General features: G+C 41.7%; 2 protein-coding genes across 3 annotated transcripts in view; one reads left to right on the top strand and one right to left on the bottom strand.

Annotated features, from left to right (window-relative positions):
• Positions 1–7,248, bottom strand: part of ap3b1a (adaptor related protein complex 3 subunit beta 1a) — a 51,944-nt gene extending 44,696 nt beyond the window's left edge. Inside the window, exon 1 of one of the 2 annotated variants that reach the window (XM_070850471.1) lies at positions 7,121–7,248. In XM_070850471.1, the coding sequence (XP_070706572.1) occupies positions 7,121–7,248 (128 nt within the window). Of the gene's footprint in view, positions 1–1,154; positions 1,334–7,120 lie in introns of those variants that run through there. The other variant, XM_070850470.1, reaches the window with a different exon arrangement.
• Positions 7,249–8,473: 1,225 nt separating this feature from the next.
• Positions 8,474–18,398, top strand: LOC139218704 (secretory carrier-associated membrane protein 1-like). Its single transcript, XM_070850368.1, has 9 exons — positions 8,474–8,619; positions 12,251–12,328; positions 13,249–13,350; positions 13,882–13,993; positions 14,843–14,971; positions 16,052–16,211; positions 16,303–16,404; positions 17,007–17,124; positions 17,221–18,398. The coding sequence occupies exons 1-9, from the start codon at positions 8,563–8,565 to the stop codon at positions 17,368–17,370; spliced, it is 1,008 nt and encodes a 335-aa protein (XP_070706469.1). The 5' UTR covers positions 8,474–8,562; the 3' UTR covers positions 17,371–18,398.
• The last annotated feature ends 1,080 nt before the right edge of the window (positions 18,399–19,478 follow it).

Here is a 19,478-nt window from a genome sequence, read left to right as displayed (position 1 = left end):
CCTCCTATAGACCAAACAGTGAACAGAGCTGTTTGGTCTATAGGAGCCAAAACACCAGGAATGTGATCTTTGCCAATGCAGCAGCAGCAGCACACAAATTTCTGCTAAAATTGCCCTGCGCTCACATGATGACAATGCTCATTCATGGGCTAATGCTAACACATATGGTCATTGTACAGCTACACAGGTTGTTTGTTGCACACAGAGGCTAAACATTGAGAGAGGACATGTCCAGATGGAAAATGAGAGACGAAAATTCAAATGCAACCAACGCAGATGAGCACCCTTCTGGGAATTAAACGCACAAACACATCTTAGTTTGTTCCAGACTGCAACATCTCAACAAATATGTGATGAATTGTGCTGAAATTGTGTACATTCATTGTCTTCAGAGGATAAACCACACTGACTTTGAGGATTCCCTGATTTTTCATCCAGTGCCATCATCAGATCAACATTTCGATGTGTCCAAAAGCTTTGGTTTATGGTTAAATACCTGCTAAACTCATGGCATTCCCATGAGCCTGAGCTTAATGTTCTACAAATGTTAGCACACTAAAAAGCTGAATTAAGATAGTGACAATAATGAACGTTATACGTGCTAAACATCAGCATGTTAACATTGTCATCATGCTTATGTTAGCACCACTGGCCTAGGTCACTTAACTGTCTCAATTCTAATATTACCTTGTGATTTCATTCAAAATCTTTTGATTTTGCAGATTTAAAGTTAAAAGGCTACAGCATGAGCCACGGTTTTACAATAACATATGGTATATATTGTAATGTATTTTTCCTGCACTGTACTATATAACCATCTTAATTCAAGAAAAAATAAATAAATAAATATATTAAATAAATAATAATCAGAACAATGATCAGAAGATTTAGTCTTAGACAGCAGTATACCTAACATTTAAAGATGTTCAAGCATAAACTAAACATGATTTGAATGCGTGTTATATCTAACTGCATACTTCTTTGCGACAGCCGTCAGCGAACAGACATGGTCTTCATGTGAAAGACAAACTTTAGTATCAGGCTGACCAACATTATGAGGAAACAATAATCTGAACTTAAACTGACATCAAAGATGTAAAAAACACAGTTAACGGCAAGCCTCCATCAGAGGCTTACTTACTACAGTACAGTACCCGGCTTTGTGTGTCTCCCTGGGGTTACTTTTGGTGTGTGTGAGGGCCTGCTCTTCCTGACTGAGCTCAGTCTTCAGAGTCAGCTGTAAGTACTCAGCAGACACCAGCGCTGTCCTCATGGCTCCCGCTGCCTCCGAGCGCAAAGAAGATAAACCAACATCCATACTGGTTGTCCTCCACAGCCGTCCAAAAAACACTTGAGTCCACTCAATGAACAGGACACTTATTCTCTGTGTGTGTGTGTGTGTGTGTGTGTGTGTGTGTGTGTGTAGTAGCCGTCTGAAGAATAAAGTCCACAAACAGACTGTATTTCAAGTGACTCAGGAGTGAAACAGAGCTAAGGTAATTACTTTCCTTCAGGCTGTGTGCCCTGTTCTCTTGGCTTTATTTACAGTTGTCTTCTCGTCTTGTTCTTGCTCATAACTGTCAACGCTGTGAAGAGTGGAAAAACAGCACAGGCTCCACCGGCTTTGTGTCTGTCATTCACTACTCCCTTCCTCTTCTCCTGGGCGAAAAAAAAAAGTCACAAGATGCCCCGTCAGCTCGCCAGTGGCAAGTCATACTTATGGCTTGAGGGGTAGTGTCTGCTCACTCGGGTAAGACCTCCCTCTTTCGGCCGTAGTCCACGTTCCCTTTGAAAGTACCTGCTTGTCAGCTGCGGCTCCTGTGAAGCTGTTACTCCTCTGTTCTTATACATGTGGTATAAGAACATGCTATCTCACCTGCCTTCTGGCTTTGTGTATGACTCGGTTTCTGTGCAACTATGGCCACTTCCCTCCAGGGGAAAAAGGAGGGCCTTATCTACACTGGTGGGTAAACACTGCGCCACTTTTCATCACCTCCACTGCACAGAAGTCCACTTCAGCTCGACACCGCTCAGGGCACATACACTGCCAAGTTTGGCCGACAGGGCCAACAGGACAGACCTACATCAAAGATAACAATACCAAGCTGAAAGTCAGGAAATACCCTTTAAGATGTGAACGTTGCAGAGTGCAGGATTAGCTTCCAGCTCTTTTCTTTGGGAGAAAATTACTGATCCCACCGACGATTAGTTCACTTTCACAAGTTCATAAATCACGTCATCAATATCTGGTTCTTTAGATGTTAAATGTTCCACTATGTTCACCAGCTTGTCTAACTATGTCCAGAAGACAGATGCAGAAAATACTGCTGAGAGTGGCGACAGAGAACCAAAACAACCAAAAGTATAAAGCTCCATAATGCTGAGGGAAACACTACTGCCTCGCTCTCCAGTCTCCAGACATCAGCATCACCAAATGTCTGCATCACTTCTTGCTGATTATGGAGCTTTCTAAATCTTTTTTCCCCTCCATCACTGCTGAGATTTATTAAAACATCATTTACCCATGGCAGTGTCTTAATGAATATTTATCATAAATGTGCCATATGTGTATCCATCTCATTTACTGCCATGTTGTATGAAGACAAAACAAATGTAACTTGAAGCTTCTCAGCTCAGCTTTGTGTTTCAAAGCATTTTTTGGGAATCAAATCTTACAAGAGTTTCTTTACTAATCTAACAAGAACTGTATTTTTTTATGCACCCAAATTTGTCCGTTAACACAGAGATGTCAAAGGCAATCATACACAACTATTTAATTCAAAAGAAGCCCGTTCAGATCAGAGCCCGAGTGGTGCTGTCACTTATATTAGAGAGTAGTTACTTTGGACCCCATCATCTACAGCTCACAGTACAGCCAGAGGCTTTCAGAGCGGGATTTTAATAACAGGGTTCCTCTACATAACTGTATTCTTGTCACTGGCATTAGTCCATAGATCAATGCCAATAACACAATACAGGCAGAGTGCCAGAAGGAAGAGTAAGCGCTGTAGTTACATGCCTGAGTGAAAACAACAGATTAGATCCACTCATGTTCACTGTTTTTAGTTTGTATTAATAATAACTCTGGTTAATATGGGCAATTAACTTCCTAACATGATATTCTTTAGTCCAGACATTGTGACAGTGTAGACAGCGCCTCTCTCGCACCGCACAAGAACTTCACAGGCATAACAGAAAACTGTGTTACACCATTCATTCAGAAATGAATGAACGAACAAATGAATGAAGGAATGCAGTCACATGTTTCCTAAATTCATTTGGAGGAAAAAAATAGAGCTATATGAATGCTCCAATTTCAATTACTATCTGTGATTATCATAACAATCTCAACACAAGGTCCATTTAGGAGCTCTTCTGGACCACTTTTTGTTCAAATATCTATTTTTTTATGAGTTATTTAAGGATAACTCATCTGTGTTGAATTCAAAGTTGAGAGTGAACGTTCATTCTTGACCTTGGAAACAATAACTCAACAACAGAAAAAGACTCCTGCGGCTTGACTTAGCAGCTGAGGCATCATAGGAGAACCAGCCTACAATGAAATCAGGCCTTTATAAAGTGTAGACACCAAAATACTGTGGCAAACACAGTGTGTTCATCAGAAAGGGAAAAGCTAATGTTATCTTAAATAAAAGGAGAAAAATAAATGTTGCTGCAGACCGTTCGTGCATGCCTGGGAAAAAATGCAGCTCTTGTTAAAATATTTGGATCCACCTCTCCAACAATTTGCCAAAGGGAAGGTTTGAGACCAGTGTATGATTTAAAACAGACTTATGGAAAAAATAATATACTTTAGTGTATTTGTTTGTGGTTCGTGTGTGTTTTCTTATCTGAGATACAGGGAAAAGCTGTGGCAACATAAAAGACAAGGAAATCTACATTGACATGACTCATGTAACTGCCGCCAGTGGGCTGAACACAATGAGGAATAATGATCAGTCAATCTGCAATGTTTCAGTTCTGCGTCAAACACGGCAGACGGACATGATGCCACTTCCACATGAGCCTGTAATCAAGAGTGCAAACCTTTCCAGAGTCTGACACGTTGAAAACAGCACTGGTTGAAATATAGCTGCTTTCTACATGCAGAATGAAAGAGTCTCTCAGCCAGATGCACACAGCTCAAATAAAACTGTTCAGGCAACAAATCCATACAACCAAAGCACTCAGCCACAGTGAAATATCTTGTTAGTCACAGATAATAAATTAGTCACATGTCTCCATGCCTTGCTAAGGCCTGGCACAGAGCTCTCAGTCAGTGAGACAAGGCCTATAAGGCTACAGAACATTGCAGGAATGCTGCTGTGCCCCTTCACATGTGACAAACATTCAGCAATTTCAAAAAAACAAAAACACAACGATTAAACTTAAGCAGAACAGGCTCTCAATCATTGAAACAAGCTGGGGGTAAGTTGAACTAACAAATATGCAACACAAATGTATGCTGAGGGGGTCGAAGCTTGTGTGCTGCGCTAATATGAGACACAGATACTTGTGCTGGCACAGCTTGGGATGCACAGGCTCGGGCGTTGTGAATTGTGTCAGACAGACGTACAAACAGAAGCATCATTCATGCCCTTGTGTTTCTCTCTGGTCTTCCAGCTTGGCTTAGAGGTAGGCAAACATATGACCTAGCCTTGCCTAACTGGGTAGATGATCATGTGAGACAGCTTAGAGGTTCACTTTAGCATATTAAGCAACATATAACACAAAAGTAACTCATCAAAACGGCATTCAGGATGAGCAAAAGCCTGCAGCAGAGAATGTTCATAACAAAATGAGAAGCTGTAGTGTAATCTTAAAATAAATGTTTGCCAGATTTCAGGATATTTAGTAACATCATTTCTAGTTTGAATTAATTTAGCACATAAAAGCTCATATTGAGTGCTTAAGACTGACTGAGCAGCTCATATCTGTAGTTATTAGCAGGTCTCCACTTGTGGGGTGTGTGTGGTGTGTAGAGAGCGATAAACCAGAGTGGCTAAGCAGCATAAACACTGCTTTTATAAGAAATTACAAACTGTAACGGATGGATACGCTGATGACTGGCTGCCCTCTAGTGGCAGGTTACTCAGATGAAACTCAAACATGAGCAAAACACAATGATAGTTACAAGGTTGATCAAACATCGTAAGGTAACATGATGTGATGTGATGTGAGCACAGACTGCAGCTACATCAGAAACTAATTTGGTGCGTTAGGTCCAAAAAGTGTCGTGTGTTGACAAATAGTGGCTCAAAGTGTGAATATATAAATTTAAGCACAGATGCTTTTCCTATTTTTCCACTCTTGGGCATGATGATAAAACACAGAGAATCATTTGACCAATCATATAAAACAGGTGGTTTACAGACTGATTCAAACAGGCCACACATTTGAAGTTTATACTAATTAAATACCTTGATGCTCCTCTATATAAAAGCCAACAATAAAAACCTCTAGGTCCTAACAAACACATCTTTACATAGCCATCAAAAAACATCTCTCTCTCTCACCTGAACAGTTTTGCGTGAATTACTTTGTCAGTTTAGTTGTTAAAAACTAAACTGCTGGTTGACTTGGTTGTAGCTGTTTGCAGGAGACCCAGTTCTTAACACCATGTCTGCACATATCACAGCTAAACAGGGTCATGGCACTGAAAGCCATGAATTTATGCTGGAGATTAAACACACCCTCATATACTCAAGTTACTGCGTTACGAGGTAAACTCATCAGATGTTAATCATTAATAGGCACAGATTTAAGGTGAGGTAAACACATTTTATTCCCAGGTTTTGGCCTATGGGGTAGAAGCTCGATTAATACAACTCAAAGACAAGAACAGTTTTGCAGTCGTCCACTCATTTGTCTGTCAAACATTTGACTAGAGTATGATAAGGCATGTAGCGGTCAGTCCGATCCACCTGCAGGCTGAAACGTGGACGATATTGCTAAGTGTATGCTGGCTCATTTACTGCTGGTTGGACACACATCATACTGATGATTTCATTGTCAATATGTGGATTCACAGACATGTGACCTCTGAGAAACTCAAAGAAAGAGTGTGTTACATTCTTTAGAAAACGTATGAGGCTCCCTCATTCATAGAAGTTCACTTTACTGTGTCAGCCTGTTCTGCAGCGTCTGGACACTTTCTGTGTGGACGTTATTCAGTTTGAAGCCTAAGTGTCATTTCTGCTGACTCTCTGAAGAAAATCACTACTGTGCACATAAGATGAAGCACTCTGAGCAAAGACTAAAGACTCACTGAGCTGGTTAAAGAGCTGTTTACTGAACAGGATCTAGAAGACTTGTTGTTTAGATTGAGTTAGATATTTCTCAGTTCCTTTTCTTACTATGTTAAATGTAGTCATTGCTGCAAACTGTGTATTCATACATGCTTTTAATTGTGTCTTGCATACAGCTAGAGCTATAGCTAGCCTTTTACACCTTCTTTGTCTCCAATAAAATGCTTAAATCACTGGCGTCACAGACATCAGAGTAAATTCTAATTAAATAATCAATCACAACTTCTTGTCCAGGCTTTTGAGACAAAGTTTAAGCCAATTTAAACACATCTAAATAAAACACCTGCAGACAAGAATATTTCTGTGTTTTCTTGAGTCACTTCAATCACTATAGTTTGCAGATTACAAAGGAGTTTTTTGTACTTTAAACTTCATCTGAAATCGTTTTCCTTCTGTGCATGTTTGAGCCTGACAGTCTCAATTGAGGAAGAAGAGCACTTTTTTAAAGATCTTTGGCTTCAAGATGCACAAGATATCAGTAATATTTCTGTCTGTCACTTTCTAGTGTTTGCTGCAGCTGCCAAAACCTGCTCTCCCCAGTAAAACCCCAGCTTTATCTCAGGGGCACACATCTACACACAGGGGCTACACTGAACAAAACACTGTAGCATCAGAAAAGCCCCCAAACCAGGTGGATTTTACTAGTTAACATGGCAGATAGCTAGCAGCCTGTCGCCATCACTGCCTAGCTTGTTGGTGGTTCAGGGTCTCTCTGGCCTCTTTCCAAGCTCCCAAACTTCACCATAACCGTGTAACTTTACCACAAACGAACAGTGTTGGCAGGAGACTGAAGGCGGGCTGAGCTAGCTTACTTTTTGAAGTCCGTGCTGAAAAGCCCAAAGGCAGCTCCGGTGCTGGAGGAGGTCGGGGTGCTCTCCTGACCCGCTTCCACGGCAGCCTCCGCTCCTCCTTGGTCGTTGTACAAGACGGCCGTCGACATGCTTAGCGTCTACTAAAAAAAAAACAAAAAAAAAACTGCTCGATAGGTAAACGTATATTCTGTTCATAAGAGTGAGGATATGTTCGCAGCGGAGCTCGTAAAGTTCCTGCAAAGGCGAAACTTCTCCGAGATTTCACCTAACTTTTCTTTTTTTTTTTTTTTTACACGCAGTACCGGAAGTGTGAGCTGGACAAGTTGGTGTCACATGACAGGGCCTCAGACGCAGGCGGCACGTAGATCTAGAGTAGCTAGAAAAGAGCAGTTCGCTAAATTCCAAAGACTGCGGCTAATTCCCAACAATACCTGTAACTATGGCAACTGACGTCTCGTTTGGAATTCCTAGATCTATGCGCGGAACGCCCTGTGACTTTGTGTTGCCAAGGTAACAACGGCACCACGGTTCTCACCAGAGAAGAAGAAAGTGAACAAAACTGCCTGAACAGAATTAAACTAATTAAATAAAATTAGTAGCCTGATTAATGTGTACGTATACTGTAAATATTACTACTGTTTATACCTTGACACCGTGTAGGCTACACATGTAACTGTTTTATAACTTGTTTCTTTCATCTACATGACACTTTACTCAGTTTATATCCTTTTAATTTATATTTAAATCCTATATTTTACCTTCTGGACTATTTCACATCGTATGTCTCACTGTGGGCTTAATGTTGCCACTTAACTTAAAACGTAAACTTTAAAACTCTATATTTTTTAGCGAGAGTACACCATCAAAACACCTTGCTGCTCATTCTACTTTTACTTAACATTTTGCATGCATGATTTTTATTATTAACACAGTATTTTATGATTGTGGCAGCAGTGTACAAAGTATTCCACCCTGTAAAATACTACTAAAAATAGTGAAGGCCTTGCATTGTAAAAGTAAGTGAACAAAATGAGGTAAAATGTACATAAATAGCCAATTAAAGTAAAGTAAAAAAAGTCAAAGTAAAGCTCCCCTGGAAATGTGAAAGAATAACATCAGATTTGGGATTTTTCTTGATACACTTATGAATCATCTTCCTCTTTATTTCCACATCAAGGAAGTGACGTTTCTTTACTTCCGCCTTTCGTCCGGTTGAATTGCGCTGTGTTTGCTGCTGGTGACCAATCCTCCGCCACGATAGAATCTCTGTCCACAGCCAACACTTGACTTCACCTTCGACCGTGTCACTTCTGGTGTCCACTTCGCTGCGTCTCGCACCTTGTTTTTTTTATAGTCGCCACCAGCTCAAACATTTGCTTACAACCATCAGTTTTGAGAGACACATTTAAACGGAAACGACTCAAGTCACCCTCTTTCGGACGATGTCAGATTTCGACAGTAACCCGTTCGCGGACCCGGAGTTCAACAACCCGTTTCAGGTAACGTTAGCTAGCTATGCTAGCCACGTTAGCGTTAGCCTCTGTATTATTTCACATTAATAACAAGGTTGACGGTACTAATGTGGGCAAATCAGACACTGGTGGTTCTGTGTCAAGCTGCTGTGATAAAGCTACGTGAGTTTAATAACTGAATTTCAGCTGGATTCACTTGTTGGTAGAGTGTGTTTCTGAATATTGGTACACTTTTCCTGGCTGGTGTGACATAACACGTGAAGCTGCCAGGCTGTGGCAGGCAGTGCTGTGTTAGCTAGCTTGATGTCTTGTGTTGGCCCTCCAGGTGACACAGCAGGTGTTATCTCTGATTCAGACTGCAGCAGGCTGGGGATGAGGTGCTCTTACTAATTCCGTCACAGGCCTGTAAAGGGAACATGCACATATTTGGTTTTAGGTAAATCACTGTAGTCCAAATGTTGTTCATACTTTAGTGCATATTTGACTTCCCTGCCTGAGTGAATGCTGTAGTGGATTAGACATTAAATGACTTTTTCAGTGCAAATGTTCCATTAGACTTCCTGTACCAAAGCACACATGTTTGTAATAACTCCAGCATTTTCTATTCCCCAAAACAGAGAAGTTAATAAGAGCAGAACATCACAGGATGATTGTGGCTGGACATTTTGTCACTGTCACGCCTTCATCATTAGCTGTTGGCCGTGTGCCGCCAGTGTCTTGTCATGGTCGAAGTATGCATGTGATCATGTGCTCTTTGAGCCTTTCAGTGCCTGCCTCCTTCAGCAAGTCTGCAGTGGTGTTTCCCTCTCTGTCTCATCATATCAGGTGTAATAAACACGAGCAAAAGGGCAGCAGTTATTAGCATTTTCATTAGAGCTGCTAAGATCAGGCAGTTATCCTGATAATACAATTAAAAAGCATAAAATTCCTTGCCTCCAGTTACTCAGATGTGAGTTTGTCATGTTGGGATTTGGGAGATTGTGATGTGCATTTCTCAGTTTCACAGACCAGCTGATAAATTGGCCAGGCAGATGGTTGCTCATTGCAGATACATCTGTATGGATGCCTGCGTCAGCCGATTCACAATAGGAAGTTGAAGTACGGAAATGTCAAACATATGTTCTGAAACGGTGTCACTGTGCAGGGAGTTATTTTTCAACTGTAAAATGTCTTACACAGTCCATTTCTTGGTCTTAATTGTCAAGACAAATGTTATGTTTATGTTATGCAAAGAAAATATTACCGGATGTATCATTATCTGAAGCATTAAAACTCCCAAATATCAATATCAGCATCTGCCTCACAAATCTGTATCAGCTGGACCAAATATTTCACTATTCTGACATTTTCCGGATAAAGAATCGAGAAAATATTTGATGTGTTGATCGATGAGATAAACAGCTGTGAGCTGCAGCTCCGATATTCATCGTGGATCATATTTTAGATAAATCACATGGTCTGAAACATGTTGTTAATAATAATAACTGAGCTGCAACAATCAGTCCATTAATTGATTAGTCAATCAAAAGAGAATGAACCATTTTGATAGTTTGACTAATGACAGCGTCTTGTGCTCTACGATATTGTGATTGACATTTTACACTTTTTTCCTGATGATTTATAGATCAAATGATTAAGTGAGAAAACCAGAAGGAGTTACCACAACTAGTGACCAATCCTCTGCCTCAAAACTATCTATGAACACAGTCAACACTGATTTATGAGGATTGTTTACAAAGAAACGGCTTCACATTTGTAAATCTTCTGACCATTTATTATATGAATAAATAAAAAGAACATCAGGCCAATCGACTCATATAGTCCCACGTATGAGTACATGGCTACAGTAACTGCTTTCTCCCACTTCAGAGGCTGTAATGTGTTGCAGAAACTTAAAGTCATCCCACCATCTCACTCACTCGGTGTGAATGATGCTGACGGCACAGTCTGACCCTACAGACGGCTGAAGAGTGAATTATTCATGCAGCCTCATTAACATACTGACATGACAAGTGAACCCCTGCTATCCTGCCTCTTTTCTGTCATTTATTGGCTCACACATTTTGGCTTGAGGACAAATGGAGCTTTGTTCCCTTCTCTGAGCTATCTTCAATAGTTCATGAAATCATATGGTGCCATGATAGCGACATGTGGTGCTGGGATGCCCTCTGGCTCCTTTCCTGCTACATTTCATCACTCCAAGTCATGCATCAGATTGTTCGTTCTGTTTCGGCCTATTTTTCTGGATGTGGGCTAATTACAGAAATTGGGCTTCCATGTCAGTTAATAAAAAACCTGTGTGGACTCCAACTGGTTTCCTTTCCGCTGACCCAGCAGGGTGAGAGGCTACATATCCCAGCTTCACCCTCAAATACAGCACAGCGGGCAAAGTGTTGAAGTTTTGGATAAAGTGTCAACAGCTAGTTAGACTTGGGCTCCTGAGCACACAGCACAATGTCTGTTTTATCATGAGTTACATCAGGACCACGGCAGATACAAGTTCGCTTGTCCGTGCCTTGGTATGTGAGAGGAAACCAGAATATTAGTTTTCATGCAGGCAGACAGGCAACAGGTGGATCTTACATGGTGGTTATTTGATTTTTACTTTAGTAGGTAAAGATTCTAAGATTAAAACTTGGTGAATATGCATGTGTTTGTTTGGCTGTGCAATAGAGCAACATTAAACTTTAAACACAACATACCCTAAAATATTCATGGCCCTGGTCTGGTGACAAGTTGCAGTGTGTGTGTGTGTGTGTGTGCGCGTGTGTGTGGGCAGCAAATGAGATGCTCCCAGAAATTTAAGAGTCGGAGAGACGGTGAGAGCATTACACTGAGACCGGATAAGGATCCTTGCAGGAATACGCAGATTGGACTTATCGTGAGCAGCTATTTGAATGAAACTAGTGCCTGACTGACAGCAGCTGATGGTAAGCGCATTATAGAAATACAGGTGTGATAATGTAGCTCCAGTGATCCCTGTGGGAGCAGGAGTATTACATTACATGCAAATAGAGGATGCAAAAGGAAGCTTATTTATGTTCTTTTATCTCTGTGGTAGCTGCAGCTGAATACACACCTTAAGCAAACATTAGCTGCATTCTATTGTCACACTTAAAAGATACCGCAGAGAGGCTTTTTATGGATGTTTTAGCTCCATTCTTCATTTGGCTGTGTGTGTTTACTTGGTGAATAGTAAAACTGTTGTTCACAAACTTTTATGAGCAGGGTTGTTTGAATTTGCTGGTCTCGCAAATCAAGAATGTGCTTAAAAGGATCTAAAAGTGCTTTAGGAGTCTTTGTGCCTGCGCAGCATACGAGAAATATTTCTGTCTTCAGCAGCCGGAGGCATTCACCCCCTCCTCTATGAAACTCATGGCTATTTATAGACGTCTTCCCGTGAAAATTATTGGAATCATCCTGTCTTTGCCAGTATTGAATTATAGGCCTGTTGCATTGAAAAGAGGGCTGTTTGTCCTTGATCTGGCAGAATAATGGAGGTATACTCTTACCACAAAGAATTCCACTGCTGTCCTTAATACAAACGCACAGACGTACACTAAAACTGAGTGACGAACACTTGAGTACATTTCTACCCTCATTGAGCCTCTTCAGCAGTTTATGTTCATTCAAAGTGGTTTAAATGTGTTTTTCTTAGGATCCATCAGTGACACAAGTACGGCAGGCTGCTCCTCCCGGCTTAGAGGAGTACAATCCCTTCACAGATGCCAAACCAGTGAGTACTGTGAACAACATTAACCACTTTCAGAGGACTGATATAGTAAAAGTACAAGAGAAAACAATCCGTGTTGTTCCTGACTTTCACATGATGCGGCGGCCATGACAATATGGTCGTCACTTCTGATTATAGATTGTGTTAAATGGGGAATAAGACAAGTCCCTCAGCATGTTGTATGACTACCAGTGCTCATCTCTCTTACATACCATGGTAGATGCCACGCACGAATCTAACAAGTGTGCGACTAGACAGCTTGTATCTGTATTTTGTAATTACAGCAAAAATAAGGAATTTTATAATTCAAAGTCAGTCACGGTTTATTATTTAGCTCTCAGTCTTTCTAGGTTTAAATGTGTTTTTATTTACATTAGAATGAGAAGCTACAAACAGATCTAAGCCTTTAAAATAAGACTTAGTTCACATATCAGCTTTGATTAGATGTCAGGACCTCTCCAAAGGGTCGCACAATAAATCTATGGGGGCGACATCATCAGTAATGAGGCAGAAAAGAAGAAAAACCTTCTTATGCTACTCAAAGTCAGATCTCTTTTTCTGACTTTTCTTCAACTTTTGCCTGTTTTGTTGTAGAATATTGGATAGTTTTACTTCTCCAGGTTTCTGAACCGTATTCAAATTGATTGATCTGAAGGATTTCATGGAGAAAACATGATCAAATTAGCTAAGCTCAAGTAGTAGTAGTATTTAGTATTCAGTCACCAATAAAAGGCTTTTTGAGTTGTTCTTGGTTGCAAACACTTAATATTATTTATATACGATGCAGTTTTAAAGAGTCCAGTGAGAAAACTGAGAAAAGCAACTTCCTCTTTTCGTAGCATTTCTGACATTATACCAGACTGTTGCTGCAGTGTCACTCTGTCAACTGTAATGAATGAAATCTATATATGTGTCCTCCGTAGACGCCTGCGGGTTCGGCACCCAAGCCTGCTGCGCCCGCCTTCAACACACAGCCCGCCATCATGAAGCCCACAGAGGAGCCCCCGGCCTACTCGCAGCCTCAGGTACAGGTGTTACTGCCCACAACTCCACCTGTGACAGCCACAAACACTAGATTTCTGATATATATGTCAATTTAAGCAAGCAGACTATGACATTTCTTATGGTTTAGCATCGACAGCTGAGATTCTGAGAGCGTACTGAAGGCAGAAAATGCATTAACACAGGAGCTGGTTTCATGCTGAGTTTGTGGGCAGAGACGTACCGCCACAGGAGGTTGTTTCTATCTGCGACTTGGCTTTCTAGCAGAGGGAGACACCGAGAAATCCAAGCAGCCAGAGGAAATAACTTGTGATGGTGCATCTCATTTGTAGGCTGACTCCTGGGAACATGTTGTTGTGATGTCTCTCCTCCTGCTGGTTATTGCCCCTGTAGAGAAATGGATTTATTCCAAAAGTAGAGACAGAGAATTCCTGTCGAGTTGAAAAAATAATCAGCTGAACAGTCTCAACACTTGACATGCACTCCTCTACTTTTACCAGCATGCTGACATCTGCTTTATATATATATATATGTGTGTGTGTGTGTGTGTTTAGGAGCAGACGCGAGGGGCTACGGAGCTGCTGAGGAGACAGGAGGAGCTGGAGAGGAAGGCTGCAGAGCTGGACCGACGGGAGAGAGAAATGCAGTCACTCAGTGCTTCAGGAGGTCAGCGTCACACACCAACACACAGCATCAGAGCAGTGCAGGTCCAGAAGGTCCACTGCAGCTTTTCCAGCTGTTGGGACCGTTTCTTTCTTAAAGACTTGATGCATACGACATTTAGTCTGAAGGAATAGTTCGACTCTTGCAGAGAGTTGGATGAGAAGATCGATTTACACGCTCGTGTTTTGTAAATATGAAAGTGGAAGCAGGAGGCAAGTAGCTTAGCTTAGCATAAAGCCTGGATATGGGAACACAGCTAGCATGGCTACCAGTTACTGATAAACTTGTTTCTTTACCTGCTCCAACTATTTCTTGGAGTTTTAGTCACCATGAGGCTGCAGCCAGTGGCGATGCCATGAAGTCATTGTACCTGGCAAAGAAATGGCATTGATAGTGATATGTTAGGGGGTCAACTTTAGAGGTCTGCGTACCCCCACAGCGCTAACAGTCTTTATGCTAAGCTAACTGACTCCAGCATCCAGCTATTGAGAATACAGACATGAGATCTGTCTTCTCATCGAATTCTTAGCAAGAAAGCAAACATAAGTGGATTTCCCACAATGTTGGACATTTCCTTTAAAGAACCGTAGCTTCTCCACAGAGTCTGTGCAGGTAGATGAATCATAGCATCTCCTTTATGTCTCCATGCCGACCACATGATCACTTTGACCAAAATAAACATGTTAAAGATGCTTCTCCTGTCACCACATTAACGTGCAGGCAATAATCAAGGCAGGAAAGAGGAGACTGTAGTTACTGTACATGCAGTAAGTCAAGGCTGTCAGTTTGAGACATGAGCCAGCTTTTCTCTAGAAACTTAACAGTAACTCGCAGGCTTGTCTCGTCTTTCAGGCAGGAAAAACAACTGGCCTCCGCTACCAGAGAAGTTCCCTGTGGGCCCCTGTTTCTACCATGACATTACAGTGGACATCCCTGTAGAGTTTCAGAAGACAGTCAAGATCATGTATTACCTCTGGATGTGTGAGTACTTTTTTAAATATCATATATCATCATTTTTATGATGTGCAACGCTGTTTTTTCATGTGATACCGAATTTGTTTTTAACAAAGAACCCCCATCCAGCCCCCCCCTGAAGAGAGCAGCTGCTCAGCTTAGTCCTAATGGTGGTAAAAACTAGGATTTGCCTGTGATTTGTTGAACGAATGGCTTCAAGCAGCATTCAGTGGCCACATGACGAGGGCACGTGGTGCAGTCATGTGGCCCGACGAAGTGACTCGGTCAGATGATTGTTTAAAGGTTGCTTTTGATAAAGACAGTGGTGGAAGTGTACTCAGCTCTTCTGTGGCCCATTTCAGAATAATGTATATTACTGCGTTCTAATTATGAATGCATTCATGTGTTTGTCACTATAATGTTGCAGCAGGTAACGGTAAAGCTTATTTTAATACTTTATATACTGTTAATTTGTTAATTTCCCCCTGGGATCAGTAATGTTCACCTTATTTTAATCTATAATGATACTGCATCATTTATTAGTTAATGTTTAGTTAATCTCAATCTGAGTTCTAAATAAATGTAGTGGAGTGAAGAGGGCAGCTTGTGAAGTATATAGACACTCTGACTTTCATATCTTTGTCAAAAAAAATCCCCACAAACTAGATTTTTTCTTCCTCCAGTAGAGGAAGAGTTCTTGAGCAAACATCAGCAGCACCCCCGCTCTCTTCTGGTGTGTCAGCCAGCAGGCGAATGTCGTATTTCACAACGTGATGTAGAATCACCCCTCAGTGTTACAGACCCTGGTGCTGTGCAGTGCTTTCAGCCACGCAGTCTCTATTAGGACCCCAAGAACAAATGATAACAAAGAGTAAATTATTAAATGTGCGTGTGTTCTGTTCTCGATCCCGCACTGTATTGCATGTTGAAATATTAAGCGCCTGTGTTTCCTCCACTTCCATCCTGAGCCTGACTTGGCAGGACACTGGACACTGCTGCACCAGCCAGCCTAGTTTCCACACTGCCACACTGTCCCACTTTCACTAAAAGCTCCGTCCAGATACTTAACTGTAGATTTTTCTCTCCTTATTTCTGCTCATACTTCAGTGCACACTGGGACGCTGCTTGCTAACATGGTGGGCTGCCTGGCTTGGTTCTGCGTGGACACATCACGTGGGGTCGACTTTGGCTTGTCCATCCTCTGGTTCTTGCTCTTCTCGCAGTGTTCCTTCGTCTGCTGGTACAGACCTCTTTATGGAGCCTTCAGGTAAACAACACAAATCTGTTTCCATGGGATGTACACATAAAACACTCCACCACTGTGCCGTTGATTTTTTTTTTTCTCTCTATTTTTGCAGGAGTGACAGTTCGTTCAGGTTCTTTGTTTTCTTCTTCGTGTACATCTGTCAGTTTGGGATCTACGTTATCCAGTGCATTGGCATCATTGGTTGGGGCGCCAGGTGAGAAAACGGAGAAAGATGAGATGCATCAATGCGTAGTTTGATTTTTAGCGCCACTGCCCTGACAGAAGAAATGTTAGATTTGGTTTTTAATGGTAATGTAGCTGCTACGAAGAATCATCTAGTTGTTTTTATAGAAAATGAATCCGCAATTATTTGATAACAAATTAATCATGAAAAGTTTAAATTCAGAGTTTATTAAATGCCTTAAGGGTTTGTACTGTTAGTTGGCCAGAACAAGACACTTCTTGACATTGAAGTTGAGCTGACAGATTGATTGTTAGCAGCATCCCTTGTTTATTTTGAGAAAATGTTCAAAAAGTGACCTGAACATTCAGTGAACATTAACTCGAAATGCATTGTTGATCCTTCTGCAATCAGGCTGTGTGATGTTAAAGGAGTAGGCTGCCAATATTCTTTCTCTTTGTCATCGTCCCTGTAGTTTTTAGCAAACATTACTCCAGCAGGACTATTTTCAGTGCGGATTAACACACATTTGATGTACTGTTGATTACTTCTGATGGCAGGATGGTGTATGTGGGATTGAGTGAAAAATATAAAATGCCACCAGCTTCATCCTCACTAGACTTTCTCGTCTTTAGCGGGTGGATCTCAGCGTTGACCGGTCTGAATACGAGCATACCAGTGGGCATTATAATGATCCTCGTCGCTGCTCTCTTCACCTCACTGGCTGTCATGTCCCTCATCATGTTCAAAAAGGTAGCTAGACAACATACCTAGAAGAAGTTTAAGAGGCCTCCGTCAATGCCTGTTCACTTGTAATTCATCTCTTCTCGCCCTCCTCATCCTCATCAGGTCCACGCGATGTACCGTACCACCGGTGCCAGCTTTGAGAGGGCCCAGCAGGAGTTCGCCACGGGCGTCATGTCCAACAAGACGGTCCAGACGGCCACTGCTAATGTCGCCTCCAGGGCTGCGCAAGAAACCTTCAAGGAGCAGATCTGATTGGCCCAGAGAGCTCACTCATCTCTCGGTCCGACCCTTTCCCCCCTCCGTCCTCCGCGCACAAGTGCAACACCCGGCTTCCACTTGAGCCAACTGCCCTTTTGAGCACATGGAGAGTCCCCCAGCCTTCTGACAGTATCAAAGTGGTTGATGCGAGGGCACTACGGTCGACCACGCAGTCACCCATCATCTGTAACCTCAGTCCAAGTGAGAAAACAACCACTGCGAACTTCAAACAGGATCCAAAAGGGGGCCACGGCGCCTCCCGTCCTACTCCACCAGCCCCGGCAACATTGTGCACTCTCACCACTGACTCTGAGATCCCTCACCTACGCTGCACTCCTACCACTCAACCAGCGTGCTCAACTTGATTTTCTGTGTGCGTTTCTGTTTGTGTGTGTGTGTGTGTGTGTGGCCAATTTAATGAATGTCTGTGTGCCTCTTTAAATGGCCTGTCTGTCCTGTGCAGGCAGATTCTACTGTAGCTGAACCAAGCACGACTTTCTAACCTTAACCCGGGCATTTCCCACCATCTTACAAAGTCTGTGCTCCCCTGCATCATTTATCAACCCAATCATTGCGTCCTGTTTTTAAATTAATTTATTATGGAAGCCTTCTAGTGCTCTCTAATTGTCAACTAATGCACACGCAGCAGCATAACCCTCTGATTTATTTTGCTGTTTTCCATGAGTGCATAGTTCAACACTGCTGCCCCCCGGTGGAGTGACTTTGCACTGTTGAAGATGAATGCTGTGCATTCCAGTTCACTGCTTTGCCTTCTTCTTTCTGCTGTCCTCAGAATTTGGTTTTAGAAAGTGTCTTAGTCTTGCTTCCCTTAAAGCGATGCGTCACCCAAAATCTCATTTGTATCAAACCATTACCCCTGAAAACTGTAAGGAGAACGATGATAATCTGCCAGGGCAAGACAAAGAAGAGCCAGCAAACATCTGGTGTTTTTAGCCACACTAGTGATCACACATGGATCTGGAGTTGGAAACACAACAAATATTGAATTTATTACCATAAAACTTTCCTTAGGCGCCTTCCTCGAGGTTTACATTTGTGCTTTTTCGTGAATTATCTCTATAACTATCAGACTGCGATGACATTCAGGCCCCCTCGTGATGAATTGTGATCATTTTGATCCCTTAGATGTTTTACTATCAAGCGCCTTTTATCAGGTCTAAATGTAAATGAAACTTAGCTTTTTGACCAAATACGACAAAACTAATGACATCACCATTAGCCTCAGCTGTAGTAACTTAGTGCGAATTAGCAAATGTTAGCATATTAACACCAAACTGAGCCAGTAAACACAGAGCTACTAGCATGGCTGTACACTCTTAGTCTTGTTGCTTGAAAAATGACTTAACTGACTGACTGAATTAAACTAATCGATTAATTGACTTTGAGCTCCAGCACTGTTGAGGGTCGGCCTCCTCGAACCTCCTCATATTTTGGCAACATAGTCAAGTTCTTCTCTGTAAACTATTGACTCCTAACAGCCACCTCTCCCACCTACAAGCTGATACACAGAAGACTTCTATTTTAGATTTTGGGTGAAATGTCTCTTTGACGTGTTTATTCGCTTAGAACGGCCTACATATCCATTGTGAAATTATGCCAAGCTGCACTTTAAAAATGGTCATTAGACTCTTTGTCTGCACACTGTAATCGGTGCAAATGGAAGGATATTTATAATAATGGCCTCACGCCTTTGTATACGAGCTTAATCCATACATGTAACACACACCAGCTGAGTTCAGTATAGTTTTCACACAAAGTCTACCTGCTGTCTCCTCAGAAAGAAATTAACTAATGACACTGTTAACAAACGGTAAGAGATCCACTATTCTGCATTTACAGCTGCATGTTTATACAGTTTTCTGAAGAGGAAAGTGTAACTCGTCTCCAGCTCTTCTTGTGTACCGGAGACTTACCTCAGTTTTACTCAGGATCGACTCTTCACTTGCATGACGAGGTTAAAAATGATATCAGATTATATGAAATTAGACACCAACTGGCCCCTGTTTTTAAAAAAATATGTGCTGTAAATCACTATATTGCAATAAAAATGACATAGAAGATGAGGAAAATCGCCAGTAATG

This window comes from Pempheris klunzingeri, chromosome 19 (assembly GCF_042242105.1).
Source record: "Pempheris klunzingeri isolate RE-2024b chromosome 19, fPemKlu1.hap1, whole genome shotgun sequence".
NCBI lineage: Eukaryota > Metazoa > Chordata > Actinopteri > Acropomatiformes > Pempheridae > Pempheris > Pempheris klunzingeri.
This window is presented reverse-complemented; position numbering and strand designations above follow the sequence as displayed.

Coding starts and splice junctions, on each gene's coding strand:
- LOC139218704 (XM_070850368.1), top strand. CDS start 8,563: ATGTCAGATTTCGACAGTAACCCGTTCGCGGACCCGGAGTTCAACAAC. Junction 8,620..12,250: donor AGTTCAACAACCCGTTTCAG/GTAACGTTAGCT, acceptor TGTTTTTCTTAG/GATCCATCAGTGACACAAGT. Junction 14,972..16,051: donor CATGTATTACCTCTGGATGT/GTGAGTACTTTT, acceptor CTCATACTTCAG/TGCACACTGGGACGCTGCTT.